The sequence below is a fragment of the Ziziphus jujuba genome, chromosome 11 (genome assembly GCF_031755915.1).
Source record: "Ziziphus jujuba cultivar Dongzao chromosome 11, ASM3175591v1".
NCBI classification, from domain to species: Eukaryota; Viridiplantae; Streptophyta; class Magnoliopsida; order Rosales; family Rhamnaceae; genus Ziziphus; species Ziziphus jujuba.
Genome location: NC_083389.1, coordinates 27,261,203 through 27,286,650, shown reverse-complemented (window position 1 = coordinate 27,286,650; position 25,448 = coordinate 27,261,203). Strand labels below are relative to the sequence as shown.

The 25,448-nt window shown below is 32.2% G+C and overlaps 6 protein-coding genes across 8 annotated transcripts; 5 read left to right on the top strand and 1 right to left on the bottom strand.

The window, feature by feature from the left end:
* Positions 1–148: 148 nt before the first annotated feature.
* On the top strand, positions 149–2,968 carry LOC107433192 (protein DEHYDRATION-INDUCED 19 homolog 4). Of its 2 annotated transcripts, XR_007238325.2 has the most exons (6): positions 149–475; positions 608–747; positions 1,530–1,607; positions 1,737–1,999; positions 2,416–2,489; positions 2,655–2,968. XR_007238325.2 is itself a non-coding variant. In XM_048465089.2 (5 exons), the coding sequence occupies exons 1-5, from the start codon at positions 403–405 to the stop codon at positions 2,755–2,757; spliced, it is 657 nt and encodes a 218-aa protein (XP_048321046.1). In that variant the 5' UTR covers positions 155–402; the 3' UTR covers positions 2,758–2,968. The 2 variants fall into 2 exon arrangements, 1 of the variants encoding a protein (XP_048321046.1); XM_048465089.2 differs by lacking the exon at positions 2,416–2,489 and having other exon boundaries at positions 155–475.
* Positions 2,969–3,806: 838 nt separating this feature from the next.
* Positions 3,807–8,234, bottom strand: LOC107433195 (uncharacterized). Of its 2 annotated transcripts, XM_016044453.4 has the most exons (6): positions 7,437–8,232; positions 6,824–7,035; positions 4,830–5,115; positions 4,653–4,738; positions 4,461–4,552; positions 3,807–4,325 (listed from the first exon to the last, which is right to left on the bottom strand). In XM_016044453.4, exons 1-6 carry the CDS (start codon positions 7,791–7,793, stop codon positions 4,072–4,074), a joined length of 1,287 nt encoding a protein of 428 aa, XP_015899939.2. In that variant the 5' UTR covers positions 7,794–8,232; the 3' UTR covers positions 3,807–4,071. The 2 variants fall into 2 exon arrangements, with proteins under 2 accessions (XP_015899939.2, XP_048321045.1); XM_048465088.2 differs by lacking the exon at positions 3,807–4,325 and having other exon boundaries at positions 4,461–4,576; positions 7,437–8,234.
* A 1,051-nt stretch (positions 8,235–9,285) lies between these two features.
* On the top strand, positions 9,286–10,286 carry LOC107433225 (major allergen Pru ar 1). Its single transcript, XM_016044488.4, has 2 exons — positions 9,286–9,564; positions 9,776–10,286. The coding sequence occupies exons 1-2, from the start codon at positions 9,381–9,383 to the stop codon at positions 10,072–10,074; spliced, it is 483 nt and encodes a 160-aa protein (XP_015899974.1). The 5' UTR covers positions 9,286–9,380; the 3' UTR covers positions 10,075–10,286.
* Positions 10,287–15,369: 5,083 nt separating this feature from the next.
* Positions 15,370–16,335, top strand: LOC107433246 (major strawberry allergen Fra a 1.08). The gene is made up of 2 exons (XM_048466019.2): positions 15,370–15,663; positions 15,791–16,335. The coding sequence occupies exons 1-2, from the start codon at positions 15,480–15,482 to the stop codon at positions 16,087–16,089; spliced, it is 483 nt and encodes a 160-aa protein (XP_048321976.2). The 5' UTR covers positions 15,370–15,479; the 3' UTR covers positions 16,090–16,335.
* Positions 16,336–17,780: 1,445 nt separating this feature from the next.
* LOC107433248 (major strawberry allergen Fra a 1.04) lies at positions 17,781–18,720 on the top strand. The gene is given in 3 exon segments (XM_048464889.2): positions 17,781–18,059; positions 18,061–18,148; positions 18,277–18,720. Coding segments are annotated over 3 exon segments (483 nt in total). The 5' UTR covers positions 17,781–17,963; the 3' UTR covers positions 18,576–18,720.
* A 4,404-nt stretch (positions 18,721–23,124) lies between these two features.
* Positions 23,125–24,167, top strand: LOC125419700 (major allergen Pru ar 1). The gene is made up of 2 exons (XM_048466206.2): positions 23,125–23,412; positions 23,621–24,167. The coding sequence occupies exons 1-2, from the start codon at positions 23,229–23,231 to the stop codon at positions 23,917–23,919; spliced, it is 483 nt and encodes a 160-aa protein (XP_048322163.1). The 5' UTR covers positions 23,125–23,228; the 3' UTR covers positions 23,920–24,167.
* Positions 24,168–25,448: the final 1,281 nt, after the last annotated feature.

Sequence of the window (25,448 nt, the reverse complement as noted above, 5' to 3'; positions counted from 1 at the left end):
GGTAAAGCGTGCAAAGTCACTGACGGGTGAGGCTATGAATGTCTTTCGTTTTTACCTGACTGGCTCAGGTAGTTAAAGGGTATTTCGGAAATTCAAACAAAGTCTGTGGGTTTATAGTGTAGCAGGAGGTGTTATAAGGAGGCTTTAACCCACACCAGAAGTTCGGTAGAGAGTCCTGCAGTGCTCTCTCTGTCGCTTACGCTGTCTCTTTAACAAAATTTCTTGGTTCCTTCCTCCTCTGCTTCCATCTTTCTAAGGGTTTTTAATTTTCGGACTTCAATTTTGAATAAATTTACGAAATTAGCATCGCCGCAACTCAGTTTCTTCGATCGGAGAGTGATCGGAGAAGTTCTGGAAACTCCTTCTTGAGGATCACTTTTTTTTTTCTTTTCTTTCAAAAAAATGGAGTCTGATTCCTGGAGCTCTCGCCTTTCTTCTTCTTCAACCTATTCGAGGCGATACCAGTCACGATCCGGTTCGGTTTTTTTTCCGAAATGTCTCCCAAACATTTTTGTTTGTTTCGCGAGAAAAATTTTGCCAGAAAATTTTTATTTTATTTTATTTGGGATAATTGTTTTTATTTTTATTTTTATTTTCTTGGCTGTAGATCTGTACGGGCACGAAGAGACCGACAGAGATGATGACTTGAAGGCGGAATTTCTTTGTCCGTTCTGTGCTGAGGATTTTGACGTCGTTGGACTTTGTTGCCACATCGATGAGGAACATCCTGTGGAGGCTAAGAATGGGGTATATAAAACTTTTTTATTCTCCTTGTTATATTATTTTTATTAAAAATTAAAAATTTTGTTATAATTTTTTTTTTCTGCAACTTGCTTTTTCTTATTCGTTTATTTTTTGTCTAAAAAAAAAAAAAAGTGTGGAACTTTTGCAAATTTGTTGATTCTTTTCCATGTGACTACCTTTTGCTTACATATATTTCCTATGTTTTGTAATTTAGATTTTCACTTGAGCTTACTGTATAGGAGCCATTTAGTTTAGTGTTAATTTGAAAAATATTTGCTTTTTAATAAGAAGCTAGGTGTTTCGGTGTATGTGTTTGGACAATAGCTTTTGGTTGATGTGAATTCCAAATTGAAGAACTTTAAGTCTAAGAGATGGTTAAAAAAAAAAAAAAAAAGGAAAAAGAAGAAGGGAATTTTGCTTGAATTTTGTTAGTTTGATGTAGTGCCCAGTTCAAATATTCATTTTTGTGTTAGAAGGTTCCCTTTTGTTACATCTTTAGAAAACAATATCAACACCATATTCCATCAATATTACGGGGATTGCTAAAGACTTACAAGATTGTAGCACATGTTTGTTGGTTTGGTCACTTGGTAGTGAAACTGTTAGCTGCACTTTTGGAGCTCTTTTATTAGGATCGGTGTTTTTCGTTGTCATTCTCAATATATACAATGTACTATCCTATTCTTTTCCCTATTACCCTATTGTATCCTGCCTTTTTTTTTTTTTTTTTTTTTCCGCTTATATTTTTGCTTATACTCCTGTCCATATGATTTTATTTATTGCAGATATGTCCAGTATGTGCAAAGAGGGTGGGATCAGATATTGTCAATCATATTACCACACAACATGGAAGTTTATTGAAGATATCCTTACCACTGGTTCTTCCATCAAAGCTTTAACTTTTTCTGTCCATTTTTTTTTTTTCATTTATTTGTTGCATCACCTTTTCCATGTCTATGGAGCATACCTTGTATTCCTTGACTATACATCACGTGCAGCGCAAGAGGAGATTTCGGAGGAATGGATCGAATTCAACATTTTCTATATTAAGGAAAGAGCTGCGAGAAGGAAATTTACAAGCCCTTCTTGGGGGTTCTCAATTCCTCATTTCCTCAAATTCAGAACCTGATCCTTTGTTGTCTTCATTTATATATAATCACTCTCTGGGTGATCAACCTGCTAGTGGTGTGCAATCTCATTCTTCTGTTGAAGCAAGTTTAGTGAAGGAAGTGTCAAAGGAAGAGTCCTCAAAAGGGTATGAGAACTTTGGATTTACTCTTTTGTTATTTTTTTGCTTTTTGTGAACAGGGAATGGATGTGGTGCAACCTTTTTTCCTCTTTGGACATCAAATGACATTTAACTTGATTTGCAAAGGCATAATCAAACTATCTAGTCAAGGACTTGGCTATATAGGTTTGGTTGGTTTATATGGGTGACTGGTAACATTTTGGTGTTCATGATGGCACTATTCAACTTGTTTAGAGAAAAGGCATGGGAGATCTATTCTACTTTCGACATTCTACCTTAGTTAGGCTATCCCATGGCAATATCGTCATTTGCAAGAGCTGGAAAGATTTGAAAAACTATTTCTGATGCCTCCTGTATGTTTTCTAGAATATGTTTGCTTTTTTAAATGGATAATATATCTTCGGTAATATTGTCCATTTCAGCTCTTGAGGTAGATCTCAACAAAGTTTTAGTTAGAGGGATCATATAATATGGTTCCTGGTAGTTTCATTCTGTGGTAAGTACTGCATTGATTCAAAAGGGAAACCCTAGTTTGATTTAAAATGCTTAAGCTGTACCTATTGCATCGTCGTATCTCTGTATATGCATGCAGTTTCTGTAATGTATTTATGCTTGCTACCCAAAACTGCTTCGAGTACTCACTGCTAGTGTATTTTGACAGAAATGTCCAGCCCTTGTTATCAGACAAGGATCAGGAGGAGAAAGCTAGGAAGTGTGAGTTTGTTCAAGGATTACTGCTGTCTACTATTTTCGATGACTTGTGAACCAAAAGGGTGCTTAGCAGATAGAACCTGGAGCCGAAGTATCAGAAGATGTTGAAGGCGATGCTAATTGGTAATAGTTAGGTCGGAAGGACTAAGAATTAATAATTTGTTGTATTTAGAGGTTCTGTGTATAATGAAAGATGGAAACAAGTTCAACTTTTGTTCTTGCTTTGTATACAATCTTATATAAAGTAATATTTATTTAGTTGCATTTCTTTGAATGAAATAAAAGTGATAATTAGTATTTCCTTAAGGACCATTATGGAGATCTCGAGCCATCGGCCATGTAAGTCACTGGATTTTCTATTTTTTCTTAAGTGAAAGTATAATCATCCCTACAAAATTTGCTCAGTTTTCCAAAAGAAAAAGACCTAACAGTTTATTTTTCTTAAAACATTGCAGAATTCGCTTATTTCTATGTACAATATCTTTATTAGTGTTTTTTATTTTAATTTTTATTTATTTTATTTTATTTCATTTTAATTTTTAATTTTTTTGCTTCCACCTGTAGAAAGAATATTTTGTGGATATATATTTACACACAAAATTTCTCGGTACGCCCCACATCAATTGGAGTCGAGCCTTAGAAATGAAAAGAAAATTGCTTCAAGAAAAAATTTGCTTCGTCCACCCCACACAAATTGTGCACGTATTTAGGAGCAAAAGTTACTATACACGATAGAAAGCATGGGCTACCTAAAGGCCCGTACTAAATCTGCAGGCTAACCAACACCATGTCCATATTTAGCCCAAAAAGACGATCTGATTTGTTTTCATAAGTCCAAACATAGAGGCCGTTATATCTTCTTCTTCTTCATCTTGGTTCTTTTGGGATTTTCATTTTTTATTTTTAGTTTGTTTTTTTGTTGGTGTTTGTGTGCGTGTCTGTCTTATACCTGGGCATACATAGAAAACGAAAAGTACAGTGCAACGAAAAGGATTCCTTCTGTTAAACCAAGGTACAGTCGCAAGGAATTCATTTTTAGTTGGACGTATTCAAACTCTCCATTAGTTTTTTTTTTTTTTAAAAAAAGGAAAAAGAAAAAAAATGGTAAAAACACAGGAGAATTTACTAAAACTTAATCGTCATCATCAGCATTCTAATAACGTCCCAACGGGACGGACACGTGGCAAACATAAATTAACTAGCCACAGGAAAGAAATATGATCGTAGTAACATAAAAGCTATCCAACCAACACCATAAAAAAGTGGCTGGGAAATGGGGTTTTCTCCTTTAGAAGAGGGTCAAGTCATCTAGCATATAAGCGTGTGGAAACTGCAAGCTGTATAAACACAGCCATCCTCCTTCACGATCATCTCCTGACTGAGTTGTTCGACGTAAAGAACTTATAGTCAGGGTGATTAACCTGCAATAGCCTGAGCCAGTTATCAGCAGCCTGCAGTAGAGAATTGGCTTTCTGACATTCGTAAACTCCATTTCGATTCCAAAAGGAAACTTTAAACTTGTATGAAGCCAGGCCGAAGATCGGCAATGAGAGTCTGAAGCTGGCACTGTAAACCTCTCTCGCTCTTGCACCGTTGAAGTGCAACCAATCAGTGCCTGTACCTGCCCAAACGGTAATAAATTACTATAAAATAAAATACATGCAACTTAATACACAGGCAAGGAACAATCAACATATGGATGTCATATAGAAAGAGAGAGATACATGAAACCAATAAGCAGGCAAGAGAGACGTACCATGCAAGGGTGTTGACAGGGAATGAAATGTCAAGAAGCAGGCTTCCAGGTTCTGCAGCGTCGGACCTGTTGGTATTCTATATATGGGATACCTTCATGAAGAATATGCACAGAAACTGTTTCAGTTTTATAATCACCTATATGCTGGGATCTAGTATATTCCAACTGTATAGAAAGAGAAGAAATGCATACCATGCAACAGAAATCCAACTGGAAGGTGATAGATCATAACTCCTAAATGACCTCAGTTCTGGAAATTGGGATGCAAGAACTGAAATCTGTTGGATGCACAGTGATGAATAAATATTAAAATTGTAAGCAATTCACTACAACAATCAACATAGTAGCTGCCAACGATACTAGACTTGCCTTATCAGCCAAAGGTTCACGGCTAAATGGGGGATCCCGCTCCAAATATTCAAATACAAGCTGACCAGTAGGCCTGGATGTCTCACTTTCATCACTAGAGGAACCCGTGGAGGGTCTATTTTTGTTTAAGATTCCTTTCCAGCCATGGACATCGGCATCGATAATATTTTGTCTGCTCCAAGACCCACGGGCAAAATTGTTAAGCCTTCTTTCTGCTTCATAGTCACTGCTGCCATTGCTACTTGTTTCCCTTGATGACTCACCATCACTCTTTCCATCAGGCCTCCTGTAACAAGAAGGAGCAATAGTCAGAGATCATGGAACAACAGCATACTTACTGCTAGCACCTAAAGTGCCGCTATTTAACTTTTAAGCATGCACACTTAAGGTCAAAGCCCAAAAATATGCCATCTTCTGTTCTTTTACAACCACTACTAGATTTCATTAAAAGTCTCATAGAAAAAAGAGTTCAGAAAATTGCCTGCACGTAAGGCAGAGCAATGTGCTTGACAACTCATAAATAGAATTTGTGAAGAACTGGTATTGCATTTAGAGACATCATAGACACCATGCCAAAACACCATAAAAATTGCAAGCAACAATTCTTTCTGCAACATCAAACCACTTCAAGCATATAATAGAATTTGATTCACAAAGACTTTCATAAAAATTGCAAGCAACAAGTCTTTCTGCAACATCAAACCACTTCAAGCATGCAATAGAATTCGATTCACAGAGACTTTTAGCAGACTCAAAAGCTTGACCCTGTAAGTCGTATCATAAAGAAGTACTTTATGTCGTAACACCTTAAGTTTCTTAAATCAATCCAAATAACAGTCAGAAGGGAGCAAGATACACCAACTCAATGGCAATTAAACCACACTTGGAAGGCTAGTATTATATATAATTTAGGTCAAAAGGCAGCCAGCAATTATTAGAGCTAACTACCATTGCGATGTCCGAGAGACAGTTTCTCTTAGCAGGTTGCTTTAGAATATTCAAATAAAAAAACATTCAAAAGAAAACGAAAAAACAGAAAAAAGAAATTTGGTTGTCAACTGTACTTGCGAATATCTAAGACAACCAAAAAAAAAAAAAAAAAAAAAAAAAAAAAAAAAGAGAAAGAGCTATAGTTCACATGCTAACCGTGAAAACCAAAATACTCACTATACCAATCAAGGTAGAGTAATCTTATAGAACTATAAAGATATACAAGGTCAATCACTAAGACTATAACTTCTACTAAATTTATTAAAAACCTGTGTACAATCCCATTAATTAATCTAAGCTTGATAAAATAAGATCTGTGGCTCGTCATATGGCATTACAGAAATTACACAGTCCCCTTAATACGAAAGGGATCCCTAGGACATTTATATTAAACCCAAAAAAAAAATAAAAAAATAAAAAAAATAAAATGCTTCTTCAAGACACTTGTGAGTTTAGCCCTAAGCTTCCTAGGTAGATATTTAATTTGCACCTGTAAACTGCAAGTGCATCACCTCACACGTCAAGTAAACAACCTAACTTCATATCCCATTCCTATTATTTCAACTTTCACCTAATAATTAATGGCTTTATTTTTCTAATAACACAAAAATTCTTGTTGGATCTTTAAAGTGGTTTGATCTAACAACTAGAATACTTAAAAAAGGATCAGCAACTGGTTACAAAAAACATAAGTTCATTGCAAGTAAGATACCTAAAATAAACCGAGGTACCCTAGCGAACACATTAATTGCATGTAAATAAAAAGTCAAAAAGCAGGTTCCATTTTCTTGATATGAATATTTCAGTACCCTAGACAGTTCCCTAACAATGGTATATGTCTCCAATTCATTCAGCACTAAAACACGAAAATTATATAAAGAATTTGCAACTGCAAATACATGTAAAGATCTAAATCAGTTGTTTTGGCAATAAGATCTAAATCAGTTTAGAAAGCAAACATCTTGGGTGCTGAGTTTGTTGAAAGACAATTATATATCACTCACCTTAGCCTTGGAGAGGGCTTCGATGGGTCTAAATACAGCTGAATGCCAGATAAGAAAGGCACATAATACTGTATTACTGAGTCGCTCCCATTTAACAACAAAGGGACACCGGCTCCATAAGCGCTCCATTCCCTAAAAGATTCCCATAAATCGCCCAGCACAAAGTATGGATGTATATCTGAATCTTGAGTCTTCCAACCCCTCAAGCTCGTCTATCAATTCCCATATGAAACCAGATAATAAGAACCACGATATATTAATAGAATCCAACACAAACAATATTCAAGCAGATAGAACGTTAAAATAAAATAAAATAAAATCTATCCTTTTTTGATATTTTGACATAATTTAAACAAATTTACTCAACAAAGCTAAAGATTAGATGCATTATACTCAGTTGAAGTTTGAGATTGCAGTCAACTCTCCGCCTATCAATGCCAATCTCATCCTATCCCAGGACCAAAATAAAAAAAAGTTTCAAAAAATTAACCTCATTTTGCAACCCCAAAACTTTCCCAACAACCAAACAAACTCCCCCAACTGCCCAAATACTTAAAAAATTTGAACAAATCCCATTACAATTTCTTTAAAATTTCAAATCTTTGAAGTATACCTTAGGGAAGTACTGAGCCGGAACAACGGGGGTAGTGTACTCCAAAAACCTATCCAAATTAGTCGCATCACTGCTAAGTCCACCATCACCACCGCCACCAACACGAGCCGACACCAAACTAAACGACGACGCACAATCATCGGACTCTGTCCTCTTATCAGACTCCACAGACGAAGAAGAAGCTGCCTTGGAAGCCACAGACGGCCTCTGATGCTGCTGCTGCTGCTGCTGCTTCTGTTTCCTTAACTTTTCTTGCTCTTGCCGTTGCCGTTGCTCCAGCTGCCGTTGCCGTACCGCCGGTGGGTTATAGAACTGGATCTCACCCCGACTCCTGGGTAAACCTCCGGAACTTGACATTGCCGGGGGGGAAAAGAAAAAAAAAAAAAAAAAAAAATTCCACGGCGAATCCTTAAGTAGGTCGAAACGGCGTCGTAATTGGGAAATGGATGTTTTTATGTACAGTAGTGGGGAAGGGAGTTGCTAGGGTTTAATTATCTAATGGAGAAAGATATTTTTACGTGTTTGCAATTTAATTCAATTTTTTTTTAAAAGTAAATAATAATTTAATAATGATTTGAATCTTTTTTTAAAAAAAAAAAAAAAGATTACTTTTTTTTTTTAATTATAAAAAAAAAAATGTGGGTAGGGCGCAGTGAGGAACAGAGAGTGGTTGTGCTGTGGTCTTAAGTGAAAGAAACGAAGCACAGAGAGAGAGAGAGAGAGAGAGAGAGAGAGAGAGAATTAGAGATGAAGAAGAAGAGTCGCGAAAATACAAAGCGAGTGGTTTACCAGGAGTTCCAGAGAACTCTAGTTTTTTTGAATTTATACTATGTTTCTCGGTTTTACCATTTTGTCCTCGTCGGTTTGAAAGAATTGCCTTTCCTTCATCCCAGAGTTTGTTGACTTTAGGATCTATGAATATTCGCTTTCTAAATGGGCCTCTATTGAAGCCCAATCTTTCATGGGCTCGTCATGGGATTTGAGTTCCTCATTTGGGTGATTCTGTATATTTAACAAACTTTATGCACCCGACTCTTTCCCCCCCCTATTTTTTAACTATTTTATTTAAGTGATGGAAAGGGCGAAGAAAAATTCTGTAGTTTCACATTAGAAGTTGGCAAGTAAAATCAAAGATTCAAGTTTTCAAGTTTCACAAAGAAACGCAACCTTAATGCCAACATTTTCAGTTATGTATTTCACAAACATTATGAAAAGTGGCTCTCAAAGATATACACATTTTGAATTAATAAATCTGTGGCCAACGCCTTACAATTTTATATGGTTATAATTAATACAAGACTTGGACATTTTGCTGTGAGTTTTTTTAATAGCCATATAGTTGAAGAAAAAAGGTAATCTCCTCTAGTGCCAGTTTCTTGCCCTAAAATAGGCTGCTTTGTTCCCTCAACCCCATAAGAAGACTACTTTGATATACGATGTGCTTGATAAAGGTTTGTTTCGTCGATAGCATTTTCTGATTTGTTGAGATCATCCAAAGCCTCTTCTTACAAGGCTTCAAGCTTAAAATTAAGATCCACAGAAAAACATTTTATCTTGGAAAAATTCAGCATGCCTAGCTATTTTCTTTTATATATATATATATATATATATATCATATAAATCAATCTGCAATATATATTCAATTAAACTAAGTAGCTGGAAAAAGTCGATATTATTGATGTTATCATTTAGATTTAAAAAACCAATTCGGCAATTTGGTTTCTTTGACTGAAATATAAAAATAAAATTGTTTAATAACTAAAATGACAATATTCAATATTATGTACACACCATTATTTTAATAAACTAAGAAATATCAACTTTAATACTCCCTATAAATACCATACCAAGCATTCAGTTTTTCCACCATCCTAAAATCTCCCATAGCTCATCCAATATCCTTCTTTTTGACAGTTTTTGAAAACTCCTTTCAAAAAACTTATAATGGGTGTTTTCACTTATGAATCAGAGAACATCTCTGTTATTGCCCCAGCTAGGCTGTTCAAGTCCTTGATCCTTGATGCTGACAACCTCGTCCCAAAAGTTGTACCACACGCCATTAAGGGTACGGAAATCATTTCCGGAAATGGAGGACCTGGTACCATCAAGAAGGTCCATTTCCATGAGAGTAAGCAATCTTCAAATCTATTTATATATCAATACTAAATTAGAATGCTTACATGGTAAATATTTAACTGGACATTTAATAAAATCAGAGATGTTCCGATTCGAAAAATATTTTGCGCATATATTTATGTGTCATAAAATTTTATAATAATAATAATAATAATAATAAAAAGATTCCATTGATCATGATCAATACTTATTTGTTTCTACAGACAGCCCCATCAAATATGTGGTGCACCAGATTGATTCAGTAGACACAGAGAATCTGTCATACGGTTACACTGTGATTGAAGGTGATGCTTTGGGAGATGTTGTGGAAAAGATCACCTACCAAAACAAGATTGTGGCAGGTCCAGAGGGTGGCAGTATTGTGAAAAACACCAGCACATATTACACAAAAGGTGACCATGAGATCAAGGAGGAGCAAATTAAGGCAGGCAAAGAAAGGTCTGCGGGTCTGTTCAAGGCTGTTGAGGCCTACCTTGTTGCAAACCCTGATGCCTACAACTAAATTTGTCTTTAGCATTTTGAAAACCCAAAAAAAACAAAAAAACAGAACTTTCTTTGTGTGTTTTCATTTTCAATGATGAAATTGTGTGATTTTCATTTTTCTTGTTTTTTCCCCCCAACCAAAACAGCCTTTGCTGTGAGAAAAAGTAATGTTTATGATTATCGAGTTGTATCATGTTAAAGTATAAATGTATTATGGTTTAAATACTATAATCTATTCTTGTTTCTATTAACATCATTATTGTTGAATTCCTTCAATGGTTTTATCTTAATCACCATGACTTCCGTATATAATCATTCCAAATGAAATTTGATTATCTTTAATCAGATTTAACAAGAAGTAACACCCCAAAATAAAAATAGTCCCCCCCATCAGCAAATCAAGTCAAAGTCAAGTATCCAAATTACTTAACCAAATTCCATGCAACTAGCTAGCATTACTTTGTTAACTTACAATACTAATAACAAATGGAAACCTACATATATTGACATTGATATTAATTGTAGAATTCAGTGCATAGACTTATAAATATCCTACAATAATTGATGCACAAACTCTTTATCTTTATCATCATTTGTCATTTTTTGTGGTTCCTATAAGCATTTTATTGGGCGTAAAATGTTCGGGACCAAAGTGTGCCACATCAGCGTCTAGTCAGCAATCCATGTTATCTGTAATAGTTTAGGTCGTTATTATTCTGGATAACATGTGAAACTGAGTATTCGTCTAATGTGTTTGTGTATTGGTTAGATACGGAGCTTATCATTTAATAACATTGATTTTCACTATTCCATTGTAACTCAACTCTGTAAGTTTTCTTTTGTTATTCCTTTATCAATGAATCATTTGTAACCCAAAAAAAAAAAAAAAAAAATAAAATAAAATAAAATGTAAAAGCTTAAAAACTTTACCACATATCCACTATAACAAACTTTTACCCACAATCATCTTTAGTACCGCATAATATAAATTAAGAAGAAGGGAAATAAAAATAAATGTTTTCTTTACTTTCTTTGTAGATTTGTTTAATCTATTTTCTTTTTTCTAGAAGCAGAAAATATCGGTCTAAAGAAAGAGAGAGGGCACAGAGAAAGTTCTGAAGGCTTTTCTAATAAGATTGGCACCAGAGTCACCGACCTTTCAGGTCATTCAAACACTGTCTGTGCGGGGACTATTTATTTATTTTTCTTTTAATTTTTCATAAATCTTTATATAAAATTAAATGGCTAAAATAAATTAAATAAATTAAAAAAAAATTATATTGCCCTCCATGTGCAAAGAACAAAAAGGTGGATTAAAAGCTTGAAATATAGTTTTAATTTGGCAATGAAAAATAAAAATGCTGAGAGACAATCTTAAATCAAATGAGAATTATATTAAAGCCTAAAAACAAACCCAAAGTATCAGATGGTTGAGAAAAATATATAAAATGAATAATTCTACAAATATCAACTAATAAATTATTATATTATTGATTTTTATTTATTTAATTATATTTATCGGTTAATAGATTTACTTATCTATACATATGGTATATTAAACTTTAACAAATAAAATAGAAATATTCACTATATTATACCATTTTGGGAGATGATATCGTTGAATTATTGATAGATTAGTTAATTCTTCTAACATATTCATATAAATTAATGGACTTAAATGCTATAGCTTTCGGTTTTAAATAAAGAGAGCAATGACAATGCTAATTGCTATAGTTTTCCGTCAATGTTTAAATATTAGAATGACTTAAATATCTTAGAGTAAACTAAGGATAACAAAGAAAAATATGTTAGATTTGTTGACATCATCAACTCTATCAAGCCAGTACTCTTGGAAAAAACGAAGAAAAAAGAACTTATATATAAAGTTAAAATGCTAAATTGAAATTTTTGACGAAACTATATAAATAAGGACGGCAATAGTGCTAAAACCATAATTAATATGTTAATTTCTAATCTCAATAAAATATTCAATATTTGTTTGGCAAAAGAATAAATATTCAGTATTTTTTAATAATCGGACGGTGCGTCTTTGAAATTCGATCTTCTGTCGCCTAGTACACACAAATATCATAGAAAATCATAAAGAATCAACATAATATTGAAAAAGTAATTGAAAAAAAATGTTAAAAATCTTTACCGTCCGGCATCAAACATTTATTTATTTATTTATTTTTATATAGGCCCTCAGATCTGTGTGCCACGTTTGGAGTGTTGACAGAAGACACCGACTTTGAACTTTCAACCACTGCTAGATATTTAGCTATATGTGGCGTGTCAACATTGGCAATCGTTTTGCATTTTGTTTCATTTTCTCAACCAACATTTTAATTCTAACACGACCTTATTTATTAAGCCGCCTCAAAAAATAAATGTACTCAACCAATTATATGAAAGTCTTCTTTTCCAAATATCTATCTATCTATTTATCTATATATATATATATATATATATTTATTTATTTAGGACGCTTCGAGTTGAATAATGGAATCCAACGTAGAAATTTGGATTATTTTCCCTTGCTTATATATTACCGACTTATAGTTAAGCCTCTCTTTGTATATATTATGCATAATGAATTGTATAAAATACTTATAAACGACATATCTAGTCAATATCTATCTCAGAATTAGTAAATTCTCCTATTTGTCATTTTCTATTATTATTATTATTATTTATTTTCAAGTATAAGTTTCACCTAGTAATATCCAGGTTTTAGGGAATGAATTACTACCAGTTGGACTCAACTGAAATTTTTTAAAGTAACTTGAAGTTCCCTTTTTCTAACGAAATACAATGTTTTGGTAAGAAAAATAATAATATTGTCATTTTGATGTAATGTAGACAGTCTCATTAATAAATTAAACCACGAAGAAAATCTACCATTGATCTCTTAATGGAAAACCTCAATTAGTCCCATTACTTTCCCATGAAATAGAGGGCAAAACTCTGAAAACCTTCAGCCTACCAGCCCCATAATGATACACACACACACACACACACCTAGCATTCAGTTCTTCACCACCGTCTCAACATCCTCATCTTTTCCACTTCATTACAATTCCTCTTCCTACTTTTCCAAAACCTTAACTTTTAATATTTATCATGGGTGTTTTCACTTATTAAACAGAGAATGTCTCTTTTATTGCCCCAGCTAGGTTGTTCAAATCCTTGATCCTTGATGTTGAACAACCTCATCCCAGAGGTTGTACCACAGGCCGTTAAGAACACCGAAGTCATTTCGGGAAATGGAAGTCCTGGTACCATCAGGAAGGTTCACTTCAATGAAAGTAAATCTTCAACTTATGTTACATATAAAAAATTAATCTATTAAACATCTAACATTGATTACATGCGATTCATGAATTATATTATAGAAAAAAAACATATAATTGGCTGTCAGACGTCTAGTGACCATGTCTAATAGATAATTTATATACATATTATATGTCATATGTAAAACTTAATAGTAAAAGGAAACCATGTATTATATTTTCCAGTGATTAATATATTGTTAATCTGTTTCGACAGACACCCCCATTAAATATGTGGTGCATCAAATAGATTCAGTAAAAATAGAGAACTTGTTATACGGTTACACTCTGATTGTAAAGAACACCAATACATACTACACCAAATGTGACCGGGAGGTCAAGGGGGAGCAAGTTAAGGCAGGCAAAGAAAGATCTGCTGGTCTCTTCAAGGCCGTTAAAGGCTACCTGGTTGCAAATCCTGATGCTTACAACTATAACAATATTGCAAATTTATATCAACAAAAATATTTCATGTAACAGTTTACAATTGGGTGTGGGATTTGCTTTTTTAAGGGGACTTGGGATGTGTCTCAGTCTCATTGTGGGGCTTTTGTTTTGTTTTTTATTTTTCTTGCTACCAAAACAACCTTTGGAAACGTTCTTGTATTTGTTTTAAATAAATAAAAGTGAACGCCAACTTATAGTGATTTGAAAATTTTGAGTTTCTTATATTATATGAAAATTGATGATAACAATTACATATAAAACTTGGAATTTTATTATTGATTTTGTGATATTGTCGTATTTAGGAGAGAATTAGAGCATGGAGAACAAATTTCTAGCTTTCACTGGACTTGCTAGCTTGTCGTATTATTTACTCTGTTGAAAATATGAACGGCTAAGTTTCAATCAACTACATGAACGTTGAATGGATGGATGAAGAATTGGTCATCAATTTCCTAATAAGATAAGGTTTTCTACTCCACAATTAATTAATTAATTAATTTATAAGTTCAAAAAATATTTTGATTAAAAAAAAAAAAACCATACAATCTAATTCCAATAGGATAACTCAGGTGGCAAAACCATTATGTATTATAGATCAGATCTTGACAACCAAAAAAAAGAAAAAAAAAAGAAAAAAAAATACTTCATGTGAAAATATGAATTTTGTTGTGATTTGTAATTATATAAAATGAGAAGGTGGATAAAATTATTTTAAAATAGACAGATCGATGATAACTTATTGGTTAAGCTAAAGTTGGCAAAATATGGTCCAAGTGGTGTTTCGTCCATTTCCATCAAGGACCGAAATTAGAATATTGCTATAGGAAATATGCCAATCGTTATCCAAATAAGAATCTGAAAATTACTGGGGAGTAAACTCTGTCACTGTATAGTGTTCTATAATTATATAATTCAACATCAGTTTTTAGTGTCAAAATCCATAATCCTTCTTAGGACAAAAAGAAAGCTGGATATAAAATGGGAATATTTGACTTATGGCAGACATTTTTGAATGCCACATAAGCTTCAATAGTTGAACCAAACACAAGTCAAATGGTGAGGAAAATTATCAATTGGACTTCTTATATGCGCTTAGTTGGGAAATCTAGAATTTCTTTGCCTGTCTACATTAATGGTGGGATTAAAAATCCTGCATGGTATTACTCTTCCCCTCATTTGTATGAAATCCAACAATTTTTATTTTTATTTTTTTATATGTAACATATAGATTTCTTTAAACATTACTTGGTGAAATAATTGAGGTTAGTACTCATCAGGAATCAAATTAGGTCCACTAAACATGTTTTCTATTCATTTTTTCCCACTTTGTTTCAATAAAATACAAAATACCCATTAAAAAAATAAAAATGAAATGATTCCATGTGATTTTGGAATATCCAATAATTAAAAAGGTCCAAAAACTTGTCCAAACTGTTTGATTTTGCCAAATGGGAAATGGGAAACTTCAAAACAAGCTTTACCTTCAGCCTCTGCAGCCAGTCCCACTACTCTATAAATACCACCCCAAGCAAACACTTCTCCACCACTCCAAAACCTCTCAAAACCCCCCATTCAATCATCCTCTTCATTTTCCTCCTCTTTATAATTTCTTGATCATTTTCACTAATTCCTTTTCCAAGTTATCATGGGTGTTCTTGCAGTTGAAACCGAAAGCACCTCTGCCATTGCCCCAGCTAGGTTGTTCAAGGCCTTAATTCTAGACTCCGACAACCTCGTCCCAAAAATCCTACCACAGGCAATTAAGAGCATCGAAATTGTTTCCGGAGATGGAGGAGCCGGTACCATCAAGAAGATTCACTTTGGTGAAGGTAAATTAATTAGAGCATATGTTCATTACCCTGTTTAAGCTTTTATTATATGCACCACAAATTTACACAATTGTTTTTTTTTTTTTTTTTGACTAATAGTTTTGATTATGATTTATTGTTTGTACAGCTAGCCAATTCAAGCATGTTGTGCACCAAATCGATGCAGTAGACAGTGAAAACTTCACATACAGTTACAGTGTGATTGAAGGTGATGTTCTTGGAGACCTGCTCGAAAAGATCTCGTACGACACCAAGATCGTTGCAGGCCCAAATGGCGGAAGCATTGTGAAGAACACAAGCACATATTACATCAAGGGTGACAATCAACTCAGTGAAGAGCAAGTTAAGGAAGGCAAAGAAAAAGCCTCTGGTTTGTTCAAGGCTGTTGAGGCTTACCTTGTTGCAAACCCTGATGCATACAATTAAGGCTTTATATTTTCTACATCTATAGTTTCCTACTTTGTGTAAACCAATCCAAATTGTGTGCTGTGGGTTTTCATGCTTCTTCTTCTTTTTTTGTTTTTTTTTCAAATTACTCTGCTGTCAAATTCACGATTTGGCTTTTTACTTTTGAGATCATGATCACCAGTTGTGCTAAATAAAATGAGAGGATGATGTTGTATTTTGTTTCAATTTCAACAAATAAAATGGAAGTATTTAATTTGATACCAATTCTTGTTCTTGGTTTGGACGACAATACACTGAGTTTCTGCAATCTGTTATTAATCTACCAAGGAAAAAAAATAAAAATAAGAATAAAAATAAAAACATTATATAGATATTTTAATAAAAAGCATGTTACTAAAATGACCTGTGCTTATGGTTTTGGCAAAATCAATTAATTTCTTTAATACAACGGATAACTGTCTTGATAGGATCCGAAATTGACTGATTTTTTTTCCATTGGTGGGTCAGAATTTCTTGGACTTTTAGTAGAGTTTGATAAAGGGTATTAATTAGGTGGGCACAATGTGTGTGTAGTAGAGGTGCAAATTTCTAAGCTGGAGCGAATCAAAATTCTTCATTGTAGATGTTGAATACTGAATAGAACCAAAAAAGGAACTCAATTTCGTGAAGAAAAACAGAGGATCGTGGCTGATGTGGGAACCAAATCAGCTGCCACTGTTGAATCAAAGTCAAGCTTTCAAGTCCTGAACCAAATAAAAGTAACAAAAATAAAAAGAAAAAAAAATACTTTACATTTTTTTTTTTTAAAGCAAATTGGTGAAGTTATTAACGGAGATTAGCACTTTAAAACTTAATATCAGAAATCGTCATGCCAAGGACTTCCTTTGAATATAACATTATTAACCGAATTATTGACAGAGAAATGGATTATCAAATGTTGATATATCATTATGTCTATAGAGAGAGTGTGTGTGTTATGTTTTATTGGGAACTGGTTATGTTGGATTGGAATAAGGTTCTCGAATAAAATCCTATATGTATGTTATATAGTGAGAAAGGTTCATCGAAAAGTATGTACAAAATTTCAAAGACCATGCTAACAAGTAAAGATGTATCTCTCCCAAGTGCCAATCAATCAAATTAAGCTAATAATTAATCTCAACCATATAATTAAGATGCATGATAGATAAAGTAAGCTATGCCAATATTAATACACCAAAAAAATATTATTATTTATCATTATTAGTAACTATCATCATTTTCAATTTATGTATTAAATTTTAATTAAAATATTTAATTCTATTATTTTTTATATTGAAATTCTAAAAATAAATATTTTAATAGTAATTATTTAAATTGTTATAGTTATATAACATATTATTGATGACAAATAATATTTTATTTTAGATATATTATTATTAATATTCCCAGCATCATTTCTCTTTTTTATTTTTTTTATATGATTTTTATTTATTTATTATTTACTATCTAGCCAGCCTTGAAAACAAAAGTATAGAAACTTTCAATAAAAAGATATATATTTGGAATAATTTGAGAATGGGACACCTATGGGAATCAATCGATTTTTTAGAGGACGCCTTCTTTGACTAATATAATAATTAATTATTGCGCATTTGAAAAAATATTATATTTCCTTTTCACATTATAATATGTAGATATTCCCATTCCAATAAAAATTAATCAAGTACTATATTTAACTTTGCCTAAACTCTCTTAATTTGCATCTAATCTGCACACTTTTGAGTACACTCCATAGCCTTTCACTCTCTGCCTATAAAAACCACCTTCAACATCTATTTTTTTCCACATCCGAAAAGCTTCATTTGAATCAAATAATCGTCCTCTTCATTCCTTCTCTTTTGATCATAATCATGGGTGTCTTGACATACGAATCCGAGTTCACCTCCACAGTCTCTCCTGCTAGGCTCTTCAAAGCTTTCGTCCTGGACGGCGACAACCTTGTCCCAAAAGATTGCACCTCAGGCTGTTAAGAGTTCAGAAATCATTGAAGGAGATGGTGGTGTTGGAACCATCAAGAAGATCACCTTCGGAGAATGTTAGTTATATACTGATGATCGTCATGACCATTTCGAAAGCACTTTTTTTTTTTTTTTTTTGTTTTTTTCCGTACTTCCAAAAATGTTTCTTGAAAGCAAAAGAAAAATAATGTGTTGCATGCTGCAGGAAGCAGCTTCAGCTATGTGAAGCACAAGATTGATGCACTTGACAAAGATAACTTAACCTATAGCTACAGTTTGATCGAAGGCGATGCTTTGTCTGACAAACTCGAGAAAATATCTTACGAGAGCAAGTTTGTTGCAACCGCTGAAGGAGGGACGATCATTAAGAATAATAGCAAGTACCACACCAAAGGTGATGTGGAAATTAAGGAAGAGCAGGTCAAGGATGGCAAAGAGAAAGCCTCCGGTCTGTTCAAGCTTGTTGAAAACTACCTTCTCCAAAATCCTGATGCCTGCAACTAAATCTATGTCCTGTGTTTTAAGTTTGTTTTGAAAGTAGTAGACCACTCTCGGTACCAATTTAGATTTCCAATAAGTAATGTGGAATTGCTTTGTGTTGTCCATTTTCCATAAATATATAATAAGAAACTACTTGCACTTTAATTTCTCTTTCTCTCCTTTCCAGGTCAAAGTTCTTTTTTTTCAGCGGCTTATATTGTTGAATGTTTCTGCAATCCCATTTGGATAATTTAATTTCTTATGTTAAATTTAGATATCAAACAAGGTGGTCATATCTAACAAAGTTATATAACTCATGTAATGGATAAATTGATATTATATAGATATATTAATAAGATTGAATAATAGGACCAATAAGGTAGAACCATTTTCTGATGTCATGAAATCAAAAGGTAGGACCTGAAAAATGATGCAAATATTAGTACGTCACAGATTTCTGATAGGCAGTGAAAGGGAAATATTCTTGTTTATATATAGAGATATAGTTCAATTTCAGTACCATAGTTTGGACAACGTTGCTGGGAATTATGGATATGCTGAGGCTCAGACTCTGGTGTGGGCTAGATTTTAGGGGAGTGTGGTGGGTCAGCCCCCGATATAAAAATACATCCTCATTGCACGAACATTATACACTTGGGCCCTGCCTTAAATTTCTTCATGCTTGATAGATATTTATGTTTATATTATATATAAATCTTAGCAATATATATATATTTACACAACCCATTTCATTTGATTAACATTTAAAAATATAGTTAGAGATGATTGAATATCACTAGATAGGATTTTAATATATCCCTAGTTCTATATTAAAATCAGTAATTAATTTTTAATTTTAACATTGAACTCAAATCATTAAATCTGCTTAATAAGAATTTGATGATATATATTTATATATAATATATGATTTTAATCTATTTAAAACATATTGATGTAGTAAATGTTAAAAATATATATTCTATATCAGTTTCTTATCACCTTATGAAAGTTAGGACGTATATTTATCGTTTATATTGAATAAAGATTTGTACTTAAATGTATAAATGTAAAATCAGAACCTCTTCAAGGGTATTTTGGGAAGACTATAATTTTCGTACTTTTATTTAAAAGATTTATTTATCACTAACGATTACTCGCATATAAGATACATACATAGGTAAATTCTTAATATAATATTTTGTATCTCTCACGAGTGAAGAATATGCTCATCCGTTTATTTTTATTTTTTTTTATTTTTCTTTTATGCTTCCAAGAATATGCTCCATCTTTCGCATCATCTCTAATCTTACATTTTATAATATATCCCTTCAAGGATATAGAAATCAAAATTTTTTGGGAGGCCCACGTCCAATCAATAACATACACATATACATATTTATATATTATTTCAAAAAAGAAAAATACATATTTATATATGTTATATATATACACAGAGAGAGAGAGAGAGAGAGAGAGAGAGAGAGAGAGAGAGAGAGAGAAGATTTTGATATAATAGAAATGTTGTGAGAAACTTATAATAAGCACATCTTACCTGGCAAAATTATATCATTCTCGTTCATTATCATTTAATAAAAATAAATTTAAAAGTTATAAAAGTAACCATTTATAATAATTATTTATAATAGTTGCTATGGATCCTATATAGGTCGTTATGTTTTATATAAAAAAAAATAAAATCAAAATATATTTAAATAATATAGTTTGCCTTTTCTTGTCCTTATCATATCAAAATTGTATATATATATATATATATATATATTACATTCTCGCATACTTTCACTAATTTTTTAATTTGTTTTTCTTTTGCTTTCGTAGGAAGCCAAACTAATTTCTTATACATAATTAAGTCAATCTTTCCCATTTTCTTAATCCTCCTAACCTACTGCACCTCTTATTATTTAAGTTGTAAATGATACAGCTTGATTAATAATAAAACATAGTTTTGCTTTTATCTTCCAGGTAGAAAATTTTTTATTGCCGGGTTGTTAGAAATTACTAGGTTGCTTATTTATATATGTGCGTAAAAAGATTGTAACTAAAATAAATTAATCAATTATCAATTAATATAATAGCTTCCTTTTAAAAAAATCGTTTCTTTTAAGAATAAAAACTTACACTTGCTTCCAAATACGAAGAGGACTCTTAGACTTTAATTTGCAAACTTCGTCAAATTAATTTCTTGGGGCCGGATTTATTAAAAGTTCGCAAACTAATTAGTCTAAAATATTCGTTATTCTATTCTTTCGGCGATTTGATCCAAATTAATTAAAACGTTGTTTTAGAGATCATGTGACATAATTGATAAATTCAGTACAACATGCTGATGTGGGTCACATGGAAAGTTGACATAAAAAACCAATCACATGTTATTATATTAAAAAACCAAAACCTAATTTTTCTTCTTTGAAAAAAAGTTGTTTATTTAATTGATTAATCATTTTTTTTGCAATAAAAAAAGGTGGAATAGGAGAAAAGATATCGATGCCAAAGTTTCAAGTTCTCCAATTAACCATGAGTTTTCAAAAAAAAAGAAAAAAAAAAGAAAAAAAGAAAAGAAAGAAAGATAAGCTAAGCATGAGTTTACCTATTTATTTATTTAATTGGATAAGATTAAATCAGATTGGGCCATATATCGCATCATCTTACAACAATGTCAAATTTAACTGTTTGGCTTTTCCACAAAAATTAAAAAAAAAAAGGAGAAAAAAAATCCAGATGCACTGCGTTATTATTTTTTCCCGCCACATAGTAATTTTCGTCCAAAAAAAAAAAAAAAGATTCTGTACTTGTAATTGAATTATACAGAAGTCGAACATGGATGGATTTTTGGATATAATACGCTGATGGGATGAATGAGGACGAGTTTTGGAACCACTTGATCTAATCTGATGGGCAGACGAATTTTCTTAATCATCATTATCACTGCTAATTACCAGCGCTATTCGTCATTGATTAGTCACAATGTTTAGTAAAGACTAATTTTTATGCAGCAACTGTTGGAGTTTAGTGTGGTTTTAGGTTCACTTGGTCAAGAATGTTGTACACAAAATGTTAGTTTTGTGCATAACTTTTAATTCAATTTTTGGTTTGATGTTTAGGTGATTTTTATGTTTGTTTTCGGTATGGTGATATTTATGATTGTTAGAGTTTTTGTTTTGAAGGAAGAAAAGAAGATGAAGAAGAAGAGAATATGTTAGAGTAGGCCATACAAAACTAGACAGCATACGAATTCATATTTGCTTTTTATTTATTTATTGCATATATAGATACAAAACTTGTCTCATACATATGAGGTGTGTGTGTAAACAAATGGAAGTCTTTAAAATTCAAAATTTACACATTTTCCACTCAAAATTATGATACATAATTGTTCAACTAGCAGCTTCACATATGAGTGCATAATTATGATAAGAGTTTGTGAGATTTTGAATTTTAAAAAACTGTCTCCACCTAATCCTGTATTACTATTTGGACCAGATGGAAGGCTAGGGTATCTTCATCCAAATTACTTGAATTTTGGCATGGGGCATTTAAAATATCAAGGATGAAATCTGGAAAAGATCAAGTCCAAAAGAATTGGGTAAGACCTCTAATTCATCTCAAACTTGTGGGCCATCACTGCTGGAAATCTCACCAGTTATGCCAATTTGCAATCTGCATATCTTGAGCTTCCTAAGGCCTTTTTGAGTTATTCTTTTTTCTATATTTTCATTTACATGTCTATTATAACATATCCAAAAATCATAATCTCATTCTAAAAGCTTATACAACGTCAGCCCCAACAATGGACCCATGTTGTGTTTCCAGCACATAACCATTTTACAAAATAAAATTAATACCCAAAAAATAGACAATTCCTAAGCTAAATACAATAAAACTTAGGCATTCAAAAGAAATTAAAAGGAACATAAAACATAAACATAAATATTGCATTAGGTCATTCAACAAAATATTTCTTTTAAAGAAAAAAAAAATATAAACCTTGGTGGATTTTGGTTTTCACAAAATGATCAGATTACCACATTTTCAACAGCAACAGTTAGAGTAAAGTTAAGTTTGGTTCCTGATTTGCGATAAGAAAAATTACCACTGAATATAGGGCGTGAAGAATTAATTTTGAATTCTATTAATTTTAACCATGACAAAAACAGTTCTGCTTGCAGACTATAATTAATTTAGATCGATGATCCTCATGAATTGTTTATATAATTACTTTAGTTATATAAATAGTTCTCATATAAAAACCAACTTCGATAATACTCAATTTTGCGCATGAATAATTTATTAAACATTTGAGAAATGGTTTCATTAGTAGAGTAGACCATCTAGATAAAAAGAATCCCACAATTTTTTTATTTCTTTCAAAGCCGCCATACTCGACCAAAAATTAAAATATTATACATAATTTGTAAGAGTATTGCAATGTCATCGTCAACTTGAAACGAAGAGATATGGAAGTTTTGAATTAGAAAATATGCAACTTGGCCTAAACTTTATGTCCTTACGGGTAGCATTTTAGATCACCCTCAGCCTATAAATACCATCTCTAGTATTCATCATCTCCACAGCTCAAAAACTCCTTCAACTAGCTAGTTTTAATCCAATAACTTTCTTGTTTTTGATCTTTTTTCAAACCCCTTTCTTTAAAAATCAATCATGGGTGTTTTAACTTATGAATCAGAGATCACCTCCACCGTTGCTCCAGCTAGGCTTTTCAAGGCCTTTGTTGTTGATGGTGACAAGCTCATCCCACAGATTGCACCCCAGGCTGTCAAGCAAATTGAAATCCTTGAAGGAGATGGTGGAGCTGGAACCGTCAAGAAGATCCATTTCGGAGAGGGTAATTAATTAATTAATTAATTAATTAGTATTAAATTAATTTTATTTACAAATACACTCTTTTTAAACTACTTTTAATTCTTACTCATACCAAAAGTGTTTTTTTTTTTTTTTTTTTTGGGTAAAAAAATCAGAGTGATTTAGTTTATAATATGGATGATATAAATTAGTTAAGCTAATTATATATGTGTTTGAATATATATGTGAAGGTGCCCAATTCAAGTATGTGAAGCACAAGGTTAACAAAGTTGACATAGACAGCCTCACCTACAGCTACGCCGTGATCGAAGGCGATGTTTTGAGTGACAAAGTTGAGAAAATCGAGTATGAGAACAAGTTCGTTGCAGCCGCTGATGGAGGAACAATCATTAAGAACATCAGCAAGTACCACACCATTGGCGAGGTGGAAATCACTGAAGAACAAATCAAGGCAGGCAAAGATAGAGCCGGTGGCCTTTTCAAGGTTCTTGAGGGCTACCTCCACCAGAACCCTGATGCCTACAACTAAATTAAATCAAGCTTTGGTTTTAAATGAATTTTATATGTTTGTCAAATTTCGATCTTGCTTTGATCACCTAAAAGTTTGAGAGGGTGGCGTTCAAGTTGTTTTGTGTATGTTTCCAAAATAAGTGTTTGTGAGTTGTGATCTCATCTAGCTTGCTTATTGATATTTTGGGTTTGAATACTTTAAAAAGGATATTGAAAAAAAGTTGTATTATTTTCTATAAATTATAATAAAGATGTTTACTTGTCAAAGTTTCGGAAGTATACTAATCCCAGATTGGTGTTCATTAAAAAAAAAAAAAAATTCGAGATATGTAGGTGACTTATTGAATGAAATAATAAAATATGTTAAAGCAAATATAAACAAGAAAATTTCTATCTTCATACATAATGAAACAGATTATTGTTGGAATAAAGAAAAAAATGCTATTTCTCACATTCCTTGATCAATAATTATTAGGATTCATATGTCTATATGGCATTTTAATTATTTACATTCACTTTTTCATATTAGATTTTTAATTTATAAAATCATAAAAAAGTTGAATGCAACTGATCAACTTTTGTTATTTCAATAGGATTCCATTGGTAATAAACATAAATAATTAGCAAAAGTAGAACTCTAAAAGAAATGATAATAACTATTCTAGACGTGAACTCCTAGTCCTAGACTGCAACTGTTGGAAGTCAAACTTCAGAAGAACAAAAGCAGAGGAACTATTTGTTTTTCGGGTAACTTAAAGCAGAGGACCTAGGCAATAAGGCCGTAGCGATAATGCCCATTTCTCAATGCAAATCATATTTGAAAGTTTTATGGACAAATGATTTGCATTCAGAAATATATTCTTTTACAGCTAATAAACCGAGTGTAAAATTTATTGTGGTAAAATACACTTACATATATATTGGTAATTAATTACATACATATATATATATATATATATATATTCATCGTCTCAATAGAGAAGAGTATAACAGTTTAATTTTGGTCAAAGAAATCACCTTGGAATTGATTCAGAAATATTGTTGAATTGCTTCTGGAATGTGCTTTAGTTCAAGCCAAAGAAGAAACATATAGAAAAATTGTGGTCCAAGATTGTTTTACCATTATTCAATGTGCATTGAACAAAGCTGTGGATCATGAGACTAACTTATATATTTATATCTTTGATAAACAAAAGAAGAAAAGTACTTGTTGGGTTTTTCTAACTTTTTGAGTACTTTCTGCGCACATTATTTTTCAGAACAATGATTATATTCTTAGGGCCACCGACTATAATTTTCTAGTAAGAGATTAAAGTTAGTAGAGCATTTTAAATATATTTTGCAAGTTGTCGTTTCTCTAGATGCGGTGCCTTTAATTGATTTTCCCATAACATGTTGCAGAGACAGCATGTGTAATCTATCTATCTGTATTTAAAACTTTAAAGTAGAAAAATGTACATCACATTTAATTGGTGCTTATTATAACTTGAATTGTTTAAAGCTTTTTTTTTTTCTATAAAAAATAAAATAAAAATCAGCGCAATTGTT